General features: G+C 39.1%; 1 protein-coding gene across 1 annotated transcript; it reads right to left on the bottom strand.

Annotated features, from left to right (window-relative positions):
- Nucleotides 1–8,776: 8,776 nt before the first annotated feature.
- On the bottom strand, nucleotides 8,777–20,471 carry LOC118492500. Its single transcript, XM_035990619.1, has 2 exons — nucleotides 19,590–20,471; nucleotides 8,777–10,233 (listed from the first exon to the last, which is right to left on the bottom strand). The coding sequence occupies exons 1-2, from the start codon at nucleotides 20,383–20,385 to the stop codon at nucleotides 8,954–8,956; spliced, it is 2,076 nt and encodes a 691-aa protein (XP_035846512.1). The 5' UTR covers nucleotides 20,386–20,471; the 3' UTR covers nucleotides 8,777–8,953.
- Between the last annotated feature and the right edge of the window lie 1,188 nt (nucleotides 20,472–21,659).

Genomic DNA, 21,659 nt, shown 5'->3' on the forward strand with positions numbered 1-21,659 from the left:
AATGTGTGAATGCCCTGAAGCGCGCAGGGTAAAGTATGCTACTGGTACTCTCGAGGGTTTGGCCCTCACGTGGTGGAAAGCTCAAGTACAGATGTTAGGGTTGGTTGCTGCCAACGCCACCCCATGGGAAACTTTCAAGGAAATGATCAGGGAGGAATACTGCAGTCGTGACGACATTCACAAGCTGGAAGATGAGTTCTACAATCTCAAGATGTCGGGGTCAGAGATTGAGGCATACACTAAGAGATCGCATGAGCTTGCCTTGTTGTGTCCTACAATGGTGGATCCTCCGTATAAGCGAATTGAACTCTATCTCAAGGGCTTGGTGCCAGAAATCCAAAGTCATGTGACTTCAGTGAACTTGACTACTATCCAGCAGGTTGTACAGTTGGCTCACCGTCTCACTGACCAAGCGGTGGAGCAGAACAAGTTACCGAAGCGTATAGGTGCTGCAACTACTTCTGGTGCTTCTAGTGGGGATAAACGGAAATGGGATGGAACTTCAAGCAGGGGTTCAACTTCTGTGCAATCTCAGTCTCAGCAGAGAAAGACGGACGATCACAAGAGCCCTAGTCAGCAATCGTCCGGTGGTCAAAGTCATGGTGGGTACAAAGGAAATCACCCCAAATGCAATCGCTGCAACCTACACCACAGTGGGCCATGCACCAGGGGCAACTGTCATCGGTGTAACAAGCCTGGTCATGTTGCAAAGGATTGCAGGAGCGCATACCCCGCCAATCAGAATCGTCAGCAATCTCAGCAGAACCAGCGACAGCAGCAGGGTAACAACAAAGGGTGCTTTCAGTGTGGAGCTGAAGGCCACTTCAAGAAGGATTGTCCCCAACTGAATCAGAACAACAACAACAACAATCAGGGGAATGGTAACAATGGGAACAACAACAACGGTGCTAGGGGACGAGTGTTCGTGATTGGTCAAGGTGAAGCAAGGAATGATCCCAACGTGGTGACGGGTAAGTTCCTTCTCGACGACTTTTATGTTACAGTCTTATTTGATTCGGGTGCCGATACTAGTTATGTGTCACTAGAAGTTAGTAAGATGCTTAAGCGTATTCCTACACCCCTGAGCGACAAGCACACTGTAGAGCTAGCTAATGGTAAGAGTTTGGAAGCCTCACACGTAGTCAAGGGTTGCCAGCTTATTCTTGCTAATCAGACCTTCGCTATCGATCTTATTCCTATTGTCTTGGGTAGTTTCGACGTTGTCATTGGGATGGATTGGTTATCCCAACACCGAGCAGAGATTCTTTGCAACGAGAAGATCGTTCGTATTCCTGGTTTTGGTGGTGAACCTCTCATGATTCGTGGCGACAAGAGAAGTGCTGTTGAGAACATCATCTCTCTTCTTAAGGCTCAGAAATGCTTACGAAAGGGCCACACTGTGATTTTGGCTCTAGTTACTTATACCACAGAGAAGGAGAAGAAGTTAGAAGATTTTCCGGTTGTACGCGACTATCCTGAGGTATTCCCTGAGGAATTACCTGGTCTTCCGCCCCATCGCCAAGTCGAGTTTCAGATTGAACTAGCTCCTGGAGCCGCGCCTGTAGCCCGTGCACCTTATCGTTTAGCGCCATCAGAGTTGGAAGAACTCTCCACGCAACTACAAGAACTCTTGGATAAGGGTTTTATTCGTCCTAGCTCATCGCCTTGGGGAGCCCCAGTACTTTTTGTGAAGAAGAAGGACGGTACCTTCAGAATGTGTATCGACTATCGCGAGCTTAACAAAGTGACTGTGAAGAATCGTTATCCTCTACCGCGTATTGACGACTTGTTCGACCAGTTGCAGGGGTCGAGCTACTATTCAAAGATTGATCTGAGATCGGGATATCACCAGCTGAGAGTTCGAGAAGAAGATGTCTCTAAGACAGCCTTTAGGACTCGGTATGGGCACTATGAGTTTTTGGTCATGCCGTTTGGGCTGACGAACGCACCGGCAGTTTTTATGGATTTGATGAACCGAGTTTGCAAACCGTACCTGGACAAGTTTGTTATAGTTTTTATCGACGACATCCTGATCTATTCTAAGAGCAAGGAAGAGCACGAACAGCATCTACGGCTTATTTTGGAACTCCTTCGGAAGGAACAGCTTTACGCGAAGTTCTCGAAATGCGACTTCTGGCTTCGTGAAGTCCATTTCCTAGGGCATGTGGTGAACAAGGATGGGATTCACGTTGATCCATCCAAAGTGGAATCTATTAAGAACTGGCCTGCGCCCCGCACACCAAAGGAAATTCGCCAATTTTTGGGATTGGCAGGTTACTACAGGAGGTTCATTAAGGATTTTTCTAAGATCGCGCAGCCTCTCACCCTGCTAACACAGAAAGGCGTTGTCTATCACTGGGGAAATGCACAAGAGTTAGCTTTTCAGCATCTAAAGGATAGACTTTGTAGTGCACCTATCCTTTCATTGCCAGAGGGCACAGATGATTTTGTGGTTTACTGTGATGCATCAATTCAGGGTCTTGGTTGTGTATTGATGCAACGAGATAAAGTCATAGCTTACGCCTCACGACAACTCAAAGTTCACGAGAAGAACTACACGACGCATGATTTAGAGCTGGGAGCTGTTGTTTTCGCACTTAAGTTATGGCGGCATTACCTGTACGGAACCAAGTGCGCCATCTACACTGACCACAGGAGTTTAGAGCACATATTCAAGCAGAAGGAACTGAATATGCGGCAGCGACGATGGGTCGAACTGCTGAATGATTACGAGTGCTCCATCAGGTATCACCCGGGCAAGGCCAATGTTGTGGCCGACGCCCTCAGTCGAAAGGACGCTACGCCTAAGCGCGTAAGAGCTTTACAACTCACGATCCATTCTAGTCTACCTTCGCAAATACGAGCTGCTCAGATAGAAGCACTGAAACCAGAGAACATTAGAGCTGAAGCCCTACGCGGGTCAAGGCAACGCTTAGAACAGAAGGAAGACGGTGCTTATTATGTAACAGGACGCATTTGGGTCCCACTCTATGGCGATTTACGGGAACTTGTGATGGATGAAGCGCACAAATCTCGCTACTCGGTACACCCTGGTTCGGACAAGATGTACCACGATATCAAGACTACGTATTGGTGGCCTAGCATGAAGGCCCACATAGCAACTTACGTCAGCAAGTGTTTGACTTGTGCGCGAGTCAAGACGGAATATCAGAAACCCTCAGGCCTACTTCAACAACCAGAGATACCACAATGGAAATGGGAGCAGATTTCCATGGATTTTGTTACTGGCCTACCTAGATCACAGCGCGGGAACGATACTATTTGGGTGATCGTGGATCGACTCACAAAATCCGCACACTTCTTGGCAATTAAGGAAACAGATAAATTCTCCACCCTGGCGGAGATATACCTCAAGGAAGTTGTTTCGAGGCACGGGGTGCCCACTTCTATCATCTCCGATCGAGATGCACGTTTTACTTCGGAACTGTGGCAGGCAATGCACAAGTCTTTTGGCTCACGTCTAGATATGAGCACAGCGTATCACCCACAGACGGACGGGCAGTCCGAGCGCACTATTCAGACATTAGAAGACATGCTTCGCGCTTGTGTAATCGACTTTGGCAACAGCTGGGAAAGACATCTGCCACTCGTGGAATTCTCGTATAATAACAGCTACCACACCAGCATTAAAGCTGCTCCGTTTGAGGCATTGTACGGACGTAAATGCCGGTCACCCCTCTGTTGGGCAGAGGTGGGGGATAGTCAGATCACTGGTCCAGAACATGTGGTAGACACTACTGAGCGGATTGCTCAAATACGACAACGCATGGCGGCCGCTCGTGACCGTCAGAAGGCTTACGCCGATAAGGGCAGGAAACCACTTGAGCTCCAGGTTGGGGAGCGGGTATTACTCAAAGTTTCACCCTGGAAGGGTGTGGTTCGTTTTGGTAAACGCGGCAAACTCAACCCACGATATGTTGGACCTTTCGAAATCCTTGAGAAAATAGGCAAGGTGGCCTACAGACTGAAATTACCAGCAGAACTCGCTGCAGTTCACAACGTTTTCCATGTGTCGAATCTGAAGAAGTGTCTGTCAGATGAGACGCACGTAGTTCCTCTGAAGGAACTCACGATCGACGAACAGTTGAAATTCGTCGAAGAACCTGTCGAGATCACGGACCGGGATGTTAAGGTCCTCAAGAGCACTAGAATACCTCTTGTTCGAGTTCGTTGGACATCACGTCGCGGCCCAGAGTTTACCTGGGAGCGCGAAGATCGGATGAAACAAAAGTATCCCCAACTGTTTGAGAACAGTACGAACGCTACTGAGGTTGAAGCTACGGAATTTCGGGACGAAATTCCAGATCAACGGGGGGTGGATGTGACACCCCAGGATAACCGGGAAAACCTTACAACTTGACTAGCTTCCTCAGTGAGTGCCATCAAATTTCGGGACGAAATTTCTTTCAACTTGGGGATGATGTGACAACTCGAAATCTAGAACCTTTCGTTGTGTCGTGATATGACTTGCTTGTACGTTACGTGATTAGTTAACCAATTGAACTTAATGATAGCGTGAACTTTTATGTGCTTTGTATGTGTGCATTTGTATATATTTATGAGTGTACATGTTTTACGTGAACCGAGAACCCAACCCGAAAACAAAGAACCCGACTCGAGACCATGAGGTCTCGAGTGAACTTGGGCCGAGAACCTTTGGCCGGTTGGGCCATTGGGCCGTAAACCCCCACTCGAAACCCACTAAGGGTGCACACACTTGGAACTAGTCTATATATAAACTACCCTTAGTTAGTTTTTGCCATTTGTTGAACATTACAACACACACACTCTCCTACTTCTCTCTCTCACTTAAAAACTCTAGCACACAAACACATCTCCAAGACTCTCGGATCCACTCGGTTGGCACAAGAACCCTCGGATTTGGACTTGGATCGGCACACACACATACCCGGTTGGAAGCTTTACACACACTCTCGAAACCCATTAACCGGTTAGTGTTTTTAATGATTATTGTTAAATGCTTAGTGAATCATGTTGAGTTTTGTGTTTGAATTAATGATTATGACAATATGATTAGTTGTTGAGTTATGCATGATGTTTTGAAAAGAAATCGGTTCATGAATGTTCTTGCTATGTGTGAAACTATGTATAAATGCTTGATGTTGAAAATAGATTCATTGTATGTTAAAAATGAATGATGAAATCGGGTTGCACTTGGCATGAAATCGGACATATATGAAAACCGAGTTGTATGTTATGTTAAGTGTTTTGATGCTTGTTCATAGTTTTGGTTGAATAAGTGATTAATATGTTATGAACTTGTTGAACATGTGTTTGAATATGTGAAGAACACTTTGAATGATAGTTGAAGATTGAAAACCCTTGTGATTTTGATCCACATTTGACTAATAGCCTGATTAGGAAAAATGTTAGTGGAATTCTATTGGTTATTTCCGGATTTGGGCCTGATTATATTGTACCATTTGGCTGACTACATCTGCATCAACACGTGAACTTGAAAACGACTGCTACCGACTCGCAATCACCCAGTTGCGACTCGCAACCACAGCGTGACAACTCGAGACCACGCGGTTGCGACTCGCAACCATAACAGGACAAGCCGAAACCACAGGTTACGAGTCCCGTTGCGACTCGAGACCTCAGCATAATGAACCGAAACCACGGTTGCGACACCGGTTGCGACTCGCAACTACCTGAGATCAGCACACACAGCATGACTCGAGACCATGCTTGCGAGTCCGGTTGCGACTCGAGACCACTTTTGGGCCTTAGTTAATGGGCCAGACTGATGGGCTTCTGTGTTAACTGCTTTTACGTGTTTGGGCCTAAGTAGTTGGGCTGAACTTGTGAACCGTATGTGCTACTGTTGATTAAGAACACTGTGAACTGTTACTGCTATACGTGCTTGCCAAACGTGTTGAACATTTGTGCACTGCTTGGTTCGAATCTGATTATAAGTGATATCCGTGTTAGGACGTTATTGACTACTTGCGACTTGATTGACTTTCTGTGATTAACTGCCGAGCAAACCAAGGTGAGTTCACACCCTCTACAAAGCATGGGATTCCCTGGGTTGGGAACGGGGTTAAGGAACGTGGTTTCCTCGTCCTTCTTGGGTAGGACGTCAGTGGTTCAGGAATGTGATTCCTCGTCCGGACGGACGGATAAACGTACTAGACTAAAACTCTATCACGAAGTCCCTCCTTTTTGTATCGACTAATCGCCGGGCCAATGGCGAGCGGGTCATTAGTTAGATAGCGCTATTTAGGCCTGACAAGCCTCACACCGTGCCGCAGAGGACGGGCGTGAACTAATGGATCTGGGGCACGTCAATGATGATAGACATTGATGTTTTCAGGGCACATAAACATGACTACAGTCAGCAGTCGATATGGTAACGAGTCTAGTGTACGCATGGGGTAGCCCCCACGGCCGAAATGCCTGATAACTAACATGGGGTAGCCCCCACGGCTGGAATGCCGGAGTAACTGGGAATGAACATGTCACGTTTTTTAAACTATGGGGTAACCCCCACGGCAGGATGCCAGTTAAAGGAAACTGTTTTTGGAATAACTAAAACAAACGCCCACCCGTGAACTCACTCAACTAGTTGTTGACTCGTTACTACATGCTTTGCAGGACCATAGGTACTCAGTGGGAGCTTGCATGGAGGAGGATCGTTGTGGGACATGGATTGCTACATGCTATGTTAAACTTGGAACTTTTGAACTCGTGTTATAACTTTAAACTTATGCTTCCGCTTACAACTTAACTTGTTGGTTTTGAAACACTAATTGTACTGGTTAAACTTTTATAATTACTTATATGCTTGTTCAGTATGATTGGTGGCTGGATCCTGGTCAGTCACGCCTCCAAGCGGTAGTACTCCGCGGGTGGGATTTTGGGGGTGTGACAATTATGCCAATAACCACATTCAATCAATAAATAATTATTATTTGTTATAAAGAAAAGGGTTTAAAAAAAAAAAAAAGTAAACAATGGCAGTAGTCAAAGATAGGTGGCATTATGCCATTGGTCTCCATGTGATATCATTCAAACACACCGGCGTTTTAAAAATCACGCCTCATTCGATTTTTATTGAATATAACGCCTTAAAACGCCCCCTGTAATGGGGGGTTGGGCGTTTTCGGGCGTTTTCGGGCAATTTTTTAAAAAAAAAACGCCCCACTACGGGCGGTCTTACTAATTGAAAAGTAAATGTTTATTTCGGAGAAATTGAGTGGTCATATATATTATTTCGGGCAATTCTTACTAATTGAAAAGTAAATGTTTATTTCGGAGAAATTGAGTGGTCATATATATTATTTTGGGAATTTTCCCATTCTATCTGTACTCAGCGACGCGACGGATCTAAATAATTTTTTTTCACTATGATCCTTTTGGGATATTTTCACTAATTTTCACCTTTTTCTCCAAATTATACAAAGTTCTCACTATTTTTTTTCATTTTATCCAAACCGAATGGATTCCTGAGAACCCACAATTCCACAAAAGTATCCTAGATCCACCCCTGCTGCTACTACATATTATGCTAAACATATTTGATATTTGTAGGTCCGTAGAGGAGAATCTAGATCAACCTATCCTTGTTGTTTAACACAATAACCAAGTGCGGATTATCTAATTATGTGCAAATCAAACCCAAGAACACACAAACACAAGAATATTTCACTGTTAAATGCTCGATATAAATTCCAGCAGAGTTTGTTACAAAGAAATACAAGAATGCTCTCTCTAACTCTCTGGGTGTGCCGGGACTGGTATATATAGTCACACCAGTGATTTACAAACGAAACATGACCCTATCTATCGAAACACAACACATATACATCGAAACACTAAGAGATAAAGTACATCATCATCGAAACATAAAGAGTTCTATTGAAATATATCCTATTTCAACGAAACAGGCCCTTAACCATCTTAAATGGCCCATTATTAACATTGAAACATATATTTCTTGGGTCAGCATTATCGAAACAAAGTAGGTGTATCGAAATCTATATCTATATCTACTATATAATAAAAGAAACAATGTTTGAGACACTTCTCATAATATTAGGCCATGTATTCTATAGATAATTATCATTTAGTTTAATATCTTCTAATTAATTATAGATAATCTCCTATGAAATATTATTTAGTTTAATCTATTCAACCTAATTATTATAGATAATTATTATTTATATCTATACAAATATTATCTTTACTATATAATAAAGTAAACTCTTCGAGGACATATGGTATTAATCAACTATAAAAGATTTAGGACTTACTTAGCACGATAATTATAAATAATCTTGGTTAATTGTGATAATCATAATAAATATTTGTGCTATACGATAATTCATCACTGAAAAACATTAAAAAAATATATGACTATATTTATTGTGATAAAATTATGATCAATATTAATTTATAACCATCTAATCGGGTTATAAATTATAAAAGTAATGTTACATATATTTAATTCATGTATTAAAATACATAGGATTTATTATATAGTATAGATTGTTTAACCCGTGTAACACACGGGGAACTAACCTAGTAGACCTGATAAAGGACACCTCATCATCATCATCATGATCGAAACATATTTATCCTTGGAATCATCATCATAATCGAAACACCTTGGTATTTATATTTTCCTTTCCTTTTATTCTCTATTTCGATGATGTGTCATGTCTTGTCTACAATCCTGTTTCGATGATGAACAAAGCTTAATCACAACCTTCAACTTCAGTTGCTTTCCTTTGTCCATGAATTCTTGTTTTATATTCCATTCATATTTGACAGGAGGATATCAAATATGACGGGACGAACCGAACTGAGCCACATCGATAAGTGCATCAACAGTATTTTATATACAAATAAGTATTAAAAAATACAGTGACACTTAAACAAAAATAATGATTACATATATGATATATTACGGCTGCTCATCGGCAGTTTTCCAGTGCCCTGTGACGGGTCTCATAACTTCAGTTGGATAGAAAGTTACAGCTGCAGTTTCATGATGTTCGAGTTTTTCTTTGGGTTTTATGCGGCTTAGAAAAAAGCGAGCTAACAATCTTCCAAAATGATCTAAGAACTGTCCATGCGGGTTTTTCGGGCCACAACTGACGTGAAAAACAAGTTTACATATAGAGCACTGGAAGATTAATAAGGATTGCCGCTCACCAACACAAACTTCGCATAGACCAATATCACTTTTAGTCCCCATAACTAATAACATAGGATGCGGGTGACTGTCGAAGGTAACTAAATGCCCAAACTTCATATTAATCAATTTATAAACACCTGTCCGGTCGTTGCGAGAATCATTAAAACCTTGTTCGGACTGGAGTATTAACGGAGCACAAGCTGAATGTATTGACTGGCTACACTCTTGACAGTGATAGAACCAGTTTTCAGGAATAAGCTCTTCTTCACAAACTTCACAAAAGTATTCACTCTTGTGGTTCTCAATTGGGGAGTAACTTAGCTTTAGGGGGTGCTTGTCATACCTGTTCTTAATTGTCTTGGGCAAATGCAAAGCGCACCTGTTATCCAGGTAGAAATCACAAAAACCGCATCTAAAACAAAACTCACCTCCATTGATGGTAATACCACAAGCATGACATGCCAGTGTACTGCTTGTGGATTGGATTGATGATGCTTTTACTCTTGAAAGTAAGTGATTCGGATGCGCTTCATGCATAATTCTTTCAGGTATAAATCCACAATGCACATCAACTCGATACATGCAATGCGGTCTGGAACAAAAGTATCCAAATCCATTGCAAAGTAAACCACAAATACTGCAGCTAAACCCTGTATAAGCCAACTCACTTGGAGAATTAAAGAGTGCAAGCGTATGGCCCGGATGGTTTTCTAGCTCACTTGGTAGTCTGGTGCACCACTCGTGGAGAGAAAAGTTGCATCCTTGATTGCACCCATAAAACGGCATTGTTGTAATCGGTCTCACACATCCGTCACATAGTAACTTAATCCTCCTCATTGGGTCGTGAAGAGTATCGGGCGCATTGATAAGGAGTAATGGGTGATCATGACTGGGATGCATGTTATCAGATTTGATTTGGTCAAAGTGTCGATAATCCCCACTACGAAGGTGGTACGGTAAGATGTTGTTGGATTCATCAGAGAGTGGGTAGTGAAGAAGGTTAGGATAATCAGCAGCTTTAGAACTTGTATCAGATTTGCCTGTTCCTAAAACAATACATGGTAAAGTATATAATAAGCTTTTGATCAACTATATTACTATTCATATTACAAAACGTTGGGTACTGTTGGAAGTTTAGTGTGAATAAAAGTCTCAAGTTGGTAATTCACTTTGTCCCACATCGGTGTGGGAGTGAAAAGATAGGCTATATATAAGGAGAAACCTTAATGAAGCCTTTGAAGTCTTATGACATGTTTTACCACAAGTCCTACCCGCGCGCACGCAGGGGGGGTGCAAAAAATGGAACCGGATTTAGTTGAACTCGTGTACGCCCGCACGTCCTGCGGACACGAATGCAGCTCCGAAAACCCGGGCTCGCGGGAGACAGTTTTTGCACTCGAGACTGACTAATTATTTTTTATTAATTAGTCTTTAAAACGGTTGGTCTTAATGGGTCTTTAACTGAAATGATTTTCAGTTTTAATGAGAGCCATTATACTATTCAGTTTCGAAACCGCTGAGCCATTATGTGAGTTAATTCTCTGCAATGATGAGGCATAAGTTTTGAAACCGACTAGCTTTAATTCTCTGCAATGATGAGGTCAGAATCAGTTATGATCTGTGCCTATAAAACCCAATGCAGACCAACACAGTGATACACACCGAAATACAATCTCTTCTCTCGATCTCTCTGCAGCATTCTCCGGTTTATTTTTCAGGCAAGTGTTCAAGTCCGGCAGCGCTCGGTGCTGTTTCGAACCGGCGTACCCTGGGAACAGACGGCGAATCTGTTTAAGGGAATTGTGTCAAACACAAGCCCGGTTAAATCGTTTACTGTTTCTTTTATACTTCTATTTGCAATCTTCTCTAACCGCTGTTCTCATCAGTGGTTCTGTTTCAACTTGCCACTGCTTCAAACAGACAGTGGTTGATCAGCGGTTAGGCTGATCAGTGCTTAAACTGATCAGTAGTTAAGTTCATCAGTGGTTAGTCAAACTGATCAGTAGTTTATCAAACTGATCAGTGGTTTCTAATCAGTGGTTTCTAATCAGTGGATACAAAGCAGTGGTTATTTTTCTAACAAACTTAAACAGATTTTATTTACTGATTACCAGTTTATTTTTCAGAATGGAATCTCAGCCGATGACTACTGCTGTTTCTGCTGTCATGACCAGTGCTGTTTCTGCGGTCATGACTTCCGCTGTTTCTGTCACTACCGGTCTGGTTGCACCACTGCCTAATGCAGTTTCGCATGCTGAAAAACCAGAGAAATTCAATGGTGTGAATTTCAAACAGTGGCAGCAAAAGATGTTCTTTTATCTGACCACGCTGAATCTGGCAAGGTTCTTGACTGAACCGAAACCCCATGTTGAGGAAGGGGAGATGGATGCTCAAACTGTGAGCGCGATGCATGCTTGGAATCATTCGGATTTCCTGTGCCGCAACTTTATCTTGAATGGTTTGGTGGACACATTGTATAATGTGTATTGCTAAGCCAAGACTGCCAAAGAATTGTGGGAGTCTTTGGATCGCAAATACAAAACAGAAGATGCGGGCACTAAGAAATTCGTGGTGTCAAAGTTCTTGGACTTTAAAATGATAGACTCAAAAACTGTCATGAGCCAAGTCCAAGAATTGCAGGTTATCCTTCATGATATTCATGCGGAAGGAATGATGCTCAGCGAGACATTCCAAGTTGCTGCAATGATCGAAAAACTGCCACCAAGTTGGGTTGATTTCAAGAACTATCTCAAGCATAAGCGAAAGGAGATGACCATTGAAGATCTTGTTGTTCGTCTTCGGATTGAAGAAGATAACAAAGTGGCCCTAAAAAAGGTTGATGGTCCTGAAACTGTGAAGGCCAATCTTGTTGAACATGGGCAATCTTCGAAGGGAAAAAACAGTGGAAAGGGCGGAAAGAAAGGTCATGGGAAACGCTCCAACCTTGGTCCTAAGGGGGGAGTTGGAAAAAAGAAGTTCCTTGGAACTTGTTACAATTGTCAAAAGCAAGGCCACAAGGCTAGCGAATGCAAGCTTCCCAAGAAAAAGGAAAATGCTCAACAAGTGAACATGGTAGATGAAGTCGAAAAGCTTGTTGCCATGGTCACGGACCTCTCGATCTTGGTCACGGAAGTGAACATAGTTGGGCAAAATAACAAGGATTGGTGGGTCGATACGGGGGCTACTCGACATGTGTGCTTTGACAAAAGCCTTTTCAACACCTTCAAGGAGGTGACTAATGGAGAAAAGGTTTTCATGGGAAATTCTGCCACGGCGGAAATAAAAGGCGAGGGTAACGTGGTTTTGAAGATGACTTCCGGAAAGGAACTCACTTTGTCCAATGTGTTGTATGTTCCCGAAATTCGTAAGAACCTTGTGTCGGGATGGCAGTTGAACAAGTTTGGGTTCAAAATGGTAATTGAGTCGGATAAGGTCGTGTTGACCAAAAATGGTGTTTATGTTGGTAAGGGCTATGCCCTCAATGGAATGTTTAAACTGAATGTAATTGTCGTGAATGCAATGAAAGAAAACGCTACTAGTTCTACTTATTTGATTGAGTCTTCTAATTTATGGCATGGTAGACTAGGTCACGTAAATTATAATTCCATTCGTCGTTTAATCAAACTTGATTGCATACCAACATTCGATATCGACTCAATTAATAAATGTGAAACTTGCGTAGAAGCAAAACAAACGAAATCGTCATTCAAAAAGGTGGAACGATTCACCGAACCCCTCGAGATGATCCACACTGATGTGTGTGATCTAAAAGCAATTCCTACTCGTGGTGGGAACAAGTACTTCATCACGTTCATTGATGATAGTACAAGGTATTGCTATGTGTACTTACTTAAGAGTAAGGACGAGGCTATTGACAAGTTTATCTTGTTTAAAGCCGAAGTTGAGAATCAACTAAATCGGAAAATCAAAATTGTAAGGAGCGACCGAGGAGGTGAATATGTTTCGCCTTTTATTGAAGTATGTGCAAAAAGTGGAATCATCCACGAACTCACAGCTCCTTACTCCCCTCAATCAAATGGCATAGCGGAACGGAAAAATCGTACCTTGAAAGAAATGATGAATGCCATGATGATAAGCTCCGGTGTAAACCAAAACATGTGGGGGGAAGCAATCTTATCGGCAAATTATGTGTTGAACATGATACCCAATAAGAAAAAGGATGTAACGCCTTACGAACTATGGACGGGAAAGAAAGCACCATATAAATCTTTGAAAGTGTGGGGGTGTCTAGCTAAGGTGGTGGTCACACCACCCAAGCGGCTACTAATAGGTCCCAAAACGGTGGATTGTGTATTTATAGGATACACCCGTCCTTATGGTCCTTATCGTTTTATTGTGCATGATTCCAAGAACCCTGGAATATGCAAAGGCACCATAATTGAATCTAAGGATGCATCATGGTTTGAACATGTGTTCCCATGCTTAGATAAAAGTGAACCGAGTTCTTCTAGACCGGTCGAGGAAATTGTTCCCGAGGGTGAAGTTGAAAACGATGAACCTCGAGAACAATCTAAGACCGAGGAAGTTGAAATCAGGAAAAGTAAACGACAAAGGACTGAAAAATCCTTGGGACCTGAGTTTCTTACCTATATGGTAGAAGATGAACCTCAAACGTACCAACAAGCGGTACATTCCTCAGAAGGACCTCAGTGGAGGGAGGCAATCAAAAGTGAGATAGACTCTATCTTACAGAACCATACCTGGGAACTAGTGGATCTTCCTCAAGGATGTAAACCACTAGGATATCGATGGATCTTCAAGAAGAAGATGAAACCAGATGGAACCATCGATAAGTACAAAGCAAGGTTGGTGATCAAAGGATATAAACAACGAGAAGGTTTAGATTACTTTGACACATATTCGCCAGTTACACGAATAACATCCATCAGGTTGGTGCTTGCCATTGCCGCCATTAGAAATTTGGAAGTACACCAAATGGATGTGAAAACAGCTTTCTTGAATGGAATTCTAGAGGAAGAAATCTACATGGAGCAACCCGAAGGCTTCACAGCTATTGGGCAAGAAAAGAAAGTGTGTAAACTTGTGAAATCCTTGTATGGATTGAAACAAGCTCCAAAACAATGGCATCAAAAGTTTGATCATGTCATGCTTGATGCTGGGTTCAAAATCAATGAATGTGACAAGTGTGTGTATGTGAAGGACACATCTGATGGATATGTCATTTTGTGTCTATATGTAGATGATATGCTCATTGCTGGAAGCGATGACAAAATCATAAAATCTACAAAGAACATGCTAAAAGCAAGATTTGACATGAAAGACATGGGTCTGGCGGATGTGATTTTGGGGGTCAAAATCACGCGAACCCAAAATGGACTTGTTTTAAGTCAATCCCACTATGTGGACAAACTTCTTGAGAAGTTCAATGCTAATGACTCTAATGAAGCTAGAACTCCACTTGACACAAGTCAACATCTAGCCAAGAATAGAGGTGAACCCGTAAACCAGTTGGAATACTCAAGAATTATTGGTAGCTTGATGTATCTTATGAGTTGTACTCGACCAGACATAGCATTTGCTGTGAGCAAGCTAAGTAGATACACAAGCAACCCGAGTTCAATGCATTGGAACTGTATCACTCGGTTGCTTCGTTACTTAAGATACACTCGAGAATACGGGTTGCATTATAACAGATATCCAGCAGTTATAGAAGGACACTGTGATGCAAATTGGATATCTGACACGAATGATTCCAGAGCAACAAGTGGGTATGTATTCACACTTGGAGGTGCAGCGATATCGTGGAAATCATCAAAACAAACGGTTATTGCTAGATCCACGATGGAATCTGAGTTCATCGCTTTAGATAAAGCAGGTGAAGAGGCAGAATGGCTACGTCAATTTGTTGAGGATATACCAAGATGGCCTAAGCCGGCAACGGCCATTTGTATACATTGTGATAGCCAATCGGCACTTGGCAGAGCTCGTAGCACAATGTATAATGGTAGGAACAGACATATCAGACGTAGACATAATACGATACGACAACTAATCTCTACAGGAATTATCACTGTTGACTACGTGAGGTCAAAGGATAATATTGCGGATCCGCTGACAAAAGGCCTAAGTAGAGAGTTAGTACAGAAGTCGTCCATGGGAATGGGACTGAAGCCCTTGGAAAATGAAGTTCATATGATGGAAACCTAACTTAATAGACTGGAGATCCCAAGAATTGAGTTCAATAGGAAAACCTAATTGTATGAATAAGTAAGGTCACTGTGGGGGGATAACCCTACGTTTTAATAAGGTAGTTTATTATAAAGATTTATAAACTTCCTAGTCCATTCCTAAAAGTGACAAGTGTGAGGCTAAGCCTATGGCTTTTAATGATTCGACTAAAGTAAACATACATAGTGAATCACCTATGTGAGAGAGAAGTGGGGTCGCTTCGAAGGGTATTGTTGGGGCACAATACCTAATGGCTCTCGCAGAACCAGGCATCATGTTCATGACCATAACGAACATAACTATGAGGACTTGACTTTGTCAGGGAGAGTCTTGTGTGAAGTGCATTGTCGTCTACACAAACGGCAGACGAGTTCAAAGACATCGAGTTCTACTCAGAGCTAGTGGGCTAAGTGCATTTCATGAGCGAAGGTTCAAAGGGTAACACCTACCTATCGTATGCAAAACTCAACTGCTGAAATGTAACAAGGAATTATGTTGTTTCTGAGATCGACCTCCATTCATGTGGGGGATTGTTGGAAGTTTAGTGTGAATGAAAGTCTCAAGTTGGTAATTCACTTTGTCCCACATCGGTGTGGGAGTGAAAAGATAGGCTATATATAAGGAGAAACCTTAATGAAGCCTTTGAAGTCTTATGACATGTTTTACCACAAGTCCTACCCGCGCGCACGCAGGGGGGGGGTGCAAAAAATGGAACCGGATTTAGTTGAACTCGTGTACGCCCGCACGTCCTGCGGACACGAATGCAGCTCCGAAAACCCGGGCTCGCGGGAGACAGTTTTTGCACTCGAGACTGACTAATTATTTTTTATTAATTAGTCTTTAAAACGGTTGGTCTTAATGGGTCTTTAACTGAAATGATTTTCAGTTTTAATGAGAACCATTATACTATTCAGTTTCGAAACCGCTGAGCCATTATGTGAGTTAATTCTCTGCAATGATGAGGCATAAGTTTTGAAACCGACTAGCTTTAATTCTCTGCAATGATGAGGTCAGAATCAGTTATGATCTGTGCCTATAAAACCCAATGCAGACCAACACAGTGATACACACCGAAATACAATCTCTTCTCTCGATCTCTCTGCAGCATTCTCCGGTTTATTTTTCAGGCAAGTGTTCAAGTCCGGCAGCGCTCGGTGCTGTTTCGAACCGGCGTACCCTGGGAACAGACGGCGAATCTGTTTAAGGGAATTGTGTCAAACACAAGCCCGGTTAAATCGTTTACTGTTTCTTTTATACTTCTATTTGCAATCTTCTCTAACCGCTGTTCTCATCAGTGGTTCTGTTTCAACTTGCCACTGCTTCAAACAGACAGTGGTTGATCAGCGGTTAGGCTGATCAGTGCTTAAACTGATCAGTAGTTAAGTTCATCAGTGGTTAGTCAAACTGATCAGTAGTTTATCAAACTGATCAGTGGTTTCTAATCAGTGGTTTCTAATCAGTGGATACAAAGCAGTGGTTATTTTTCTAACAGGTACCTCATATAGAATCAGTTGCTAAAAACATGAAAATTGTATATAAAGAAGATGTAGAGTAAGAATCTAATAACCTTATCATATATATATGTTGGAAGAAGTTGAATATATGATTGAAAGACATGTGGAGAAGGTTAGGATGATCAGCATCTTTAAATTATATAAAAAGTTAATTACATACTTTGTGCAAACCACAGGGACTAACTATGTAATTAACTCTTATATAAATAAAATATTAATACATGTGATTTTCAGTATTCTCCATCGACTTTTTTTAACGAGTTAATTATATAGTTAGTCCCTGTGGTTTGCACAAAATAACAGACTTAGGTACTAATAGTTTAAAATCACCTTCTAGGGTATTAACTTTTCATTTTGTAACATTTGGACTAACTATGTAATTTTTTTTAACGCTCTCAACCTCACTTATTTACATGACATATATTATTCCTACATACTTTTGTATGTTCTTTTAGCTAAGAAACATCTGAATAATCTATCTATATAATTAATACAAATGGATCGTTTTGTCAATCAATATATTGATTAATATAACGGGTTATTTATTAATAATAATTTCAATGATTATGCTCTATAATTATTTTATTTCTTTTTTTTTGCTTGTCTCTTATATATTTAATATTTTTTTTCTTAAATCTGTCTTTTATTTTTTTGCTTATTAATAACTATTTAATATTACATTGATTCAACCACGTATAACACACAAGTTTCTAACCTATTAATAAAAAAATAAATAAAGTAAAATGTTATAACTTATGTAATACACAAGCATCTAATTTTTTGTTTTCCCGCCTCTTTTCCCTCCTTAATTATCTCCTACTTAATTATAAATATATATTTTTATATAATTAAATATATGCATTATCTCCTCCTTAATTATCTCCTACTTAATTATAAATACTTATTTTTATAATTAAAAATATTCATTATATAGATATTAATAAATGATAAGACTAAAATTCAAAGATATATAAAAATAATCTATTCACTTCACATAAAATTATCTTTAAATTATATAAAAAGTTAATTACATACTTTGTGCAAACCACAGGGACTAACTATGTAATTAACTCTTATATAAATAAAATATTAATACATGTGATTTTCAGTATTCTCCATCGACTTTTTTTAACGAGTTAATTATATAGTTAGTCCCTGTGGTTTGCACAAAATAACAGACTTAGGTACTAATAGTTTAAAATCACCTTCTAGGGTATTAACTTTTCATTTTGTAACATTTGGACTAACTATGTAATTTTTTTTAACGCTCTCAACCTCACTTATTTACATGACATATATTATTCCTACATACTTTTGTATGTTCTTTTAGCTAAGAAACATCTGAATAATCTATCTATATAATTAATACAAATGGATCGTTTTGTCAATCAATATATTGATTAATATAACGGGTTATTTATTAATAATAATTTCAATGATTATGCTCTATAATTATTTTATTTCTTTTTTTTTTGCTTGTCTCTTATATATTTAATATTTTTTTTCTTAAATCTGTCTTTTATTTTTTTGCTTATTAATAACTATTTAATATTACATTGATTCAACCACGTATAACACACAAGTTTCTAACCTATTAATAAAAAAATAAATAAAGTAAAATGTTATAACTTATGTAATACACAAGCATCTAATTTAACTTAATAATAAATAAAAAACAAAGTAAAATGTTACATCAAAGTTCATTTTTTTTTCTAAAAACATATATTGATAATTGTGTGTGTTAGTTGATTACATTATTCGTATTTAAGTCATGTAATACACGTGGTTATTCAATATTGCAATGTACGGGTTTTTAAAGATGTAACTTTTTTATTACTTAGTATATAAAATTATATTTATTCAGCCCGTGTAATACACGGGGTTCTAACCTAATATTATTAATAATAAGAATTTGTATTAATTTAGATTAAATATTATTATTATTAGTATTATTAATAATTTTAATCAATTAAATGAGAGAATGACAAGTGTCCCAAAACAGGTTTCTTTTATTATATAGTATAGATATAGATATAGATTATTATTATTATTATTTTAAATCTCACTTCTCATACTATATATAAAATACAAATTTAACTTTTAGTAAATAGTTTTTTCTTTAATAATTATCATTCGTTAAATTTATGAAAAAAAGATTAACTGAAATAGTCGATTAGGTTTAATTAATTTTTTGTGAAATTCCGATATAAATAATGTTGCTACCATAAAGTACCCAACGAACCGATACCGACCAAATATCATAGGTACCAATGTCAGTATCATCAGTTGCAGTATCGGTATCATAGTATCGGTATTCATTTTCATGGTTTTCGTTATCATAAGCTATATCAAGTTCCGGTAATGTAATTAAGCGGAACGACAGCACAATATCAGTACTGTTATCGGTGTTATTGGAGTCGATAACTGTATTTGTTTTTATTGTTTTCTAATCGATGTGAATTGGTTTCTATATTTTTCGATATCTTTTTGTTACCTGTACCGAAACCACAATGTAACTTTGTAAGTCATAACCTTATATTTGTGACTTTTATTTATGTTATTGTAACAATTATTTTATATTTCTGTATATATCAATTTCCCATGGTATCACGCAGGGGAATCTCACTAGTTTTTAATAAAATGAAGGGATAACAACCAAAAAAGAAAGTCATATTTACCATGTGAGAAGATGGACATGAAGGGCTCTCCCCTCGATAGCGCGCAATCTAGGTGGACGTAGTAGCGACATTTACCACATTTGTATAGCCAATCTCTTTCACTAATGCTCGTTACACAAATCCTACACTTGCTATGATATGGTATAACTGTGAAAGAATATGAAAGAGTGAGCTTGTGAACATGATGCTTTGAACTTAACTTGAATGGAAGGGCAACACAATCAACGTGGATTGAGAAGTAAAAACAAGTGTTACAATGATAAAAGACCCCTTTATGTTCTTTACCACAAGCATAACACTTGCTCAAACTGGGGTCAAGGGTAATAGAGGTCAGTGGGTGTGAGTGGCCAGGATGATGAATCATAGTTTGCTTCGCAAATGTTGCACAACGTAGATCGATTTCATAATCACATGTAGAACAATGATAACAGATACCATCTACATGTTTTGTAAGACAACTATGACAACTCCAAGAATTTGAACTTTTTTTAAGGCGAAGAGTATGGATAGGGTGTGCTGGAAATCGAAGGGTTGTGGACAATTCTCGGCAGGATTTGTGGAGCGAGTAGGAACATGATGATGATTGGCTACACTTGTAGTAATATCGATGGTACCAATCGATTCGATATCCACAAACGTCACATTTGCACTCAAACTTTTGCATGTTGATCAAATCTTGGTCATCAATATCGTCATCATCTTCTAGATAGTTTTGAAACATTAATTGCAAATCTTCAAGAATGAGTGGATGTTCATGTTGGATGATCTCTTCTGGTTGTACCTCTTTGAACTCCATTATAATTCTTTTTATATCTCACACTTTCAATATGATGTTGTTAATTAACTGCAACATACCAAGATACGATGTTAACTAATTGCAAGATACCTCAGGGCCGTCTTCAAAAATCACAAAAAGATTTTTGGCCCTGTGCGAAATAAAAATTTTGGGCCATATTCGCATATCTCCATATAATATAAACTTATCAGTCATTCAATTAGATATATAAAAATTAAAAACCCATAATACAACGATAATTGTTATAAAAATAGATAAAACAAATTAACAAAAATAGTGTAGCAAAAATGATCGAGCCAACTTACTAAGCGTACAATATGGTTCTCCTAGCGTTTTTTGAAGCAAAATGCTCGATCATTAAACAAAATCTTTTCATATAATCAAAGTCTAAACATACAATTAACACTAAACAAAGTCTGAACATACATTTAAAGTAGAGTTAAATGCTATTTTAGTCCTTGTGGTTTTGGCCATTTTGCCAATTTAGTCCAAAGGTTTCATTTTTCGCATGTGTGTCCAAAAAGGTTTCACCGTTGCCATTTTAGTCCACTGGTTAACTTCATCCATTTTTTCTGTTAATGAGAAGGGCAATTTGGTTATTTTATATGTAATTCTGTTAACTAGAAGGGCAATTCGGCCATATAATATGACTGAATTGCCCCTCTCGTTAACAGATTAATGGATGAAGTTAACCCAGTGGACTAAAATGACAACGGTGAAACCTTTTTGGACCTACATACGAAAAATGAAATCTTTGGACTAAACCGACAAAATGGCCGAAACCACAGGGACTGTTATTGGCATTTAACTCTTTAAAGTATTAAACATCAAAGTTTCAACAAGATTTTTTGAATAAACATTCAAATTTCAAACTCTAAATTTGAAAAAAAAAAAGATAAATACATTTGAATTAATACATTATATAGTAGAAAACATTAGAATAAATGAAAAATGGGCCGCTAAAAATATACATATCTTTTATATAAAAAAGTTAAATACATATATCAACTAGTGAAATCAAACCTGTGGGTTGTGCCGGGTGAAAATGCACTCGCTATAAACGATGAAAGAAAAATCCAAAAAAATTAGTCGTATTACGCCCAAATTAAATTCTCTTCCTTAGTTTTTTATATAATAAAAGGGAAAACCATTTCAAGATTTATTAATAGCTATTTAGTTAAATTGAATTTAAATAATAAACAAAAAAAATTAATAATAGATAACACTTTTAAACTAAATAAAGAACTTAAACTAAACTAGGAAAAAATAGAAAA

The sequence above is a fragment of the Helianthus annuus genome, chromosome 5 (genome assembly GCF_002127325.2).
Source record: "Helianthus annuus cultivar XRQ/B chromosome 5, HanXRQr2.0-SUNRISE, whole genome shotgun sequence".
NCBI classification, from domain to species: Eukaryota; Viridiplantae; Streptophyta; class Magnoliopsida; order Asterales; family Asteraceae; genus Helianthus; species Helianthus annuus.

Coding starts and splice junctions, on each gene's coding strand:
- LOC118492500 (XM_035990619.1), bottom strand. CDS start 20,385: ATGGAGTTCAAAGAGGTACAACCAGAAGAGATCATCCAACATGAACAT. Junction 10,234..19,589: donor CATGTCCATCTTCTCACATG/GTAAATATGACT, acceptor GTATTGTTTTAG/GAACAGGCAAATCTGATACA.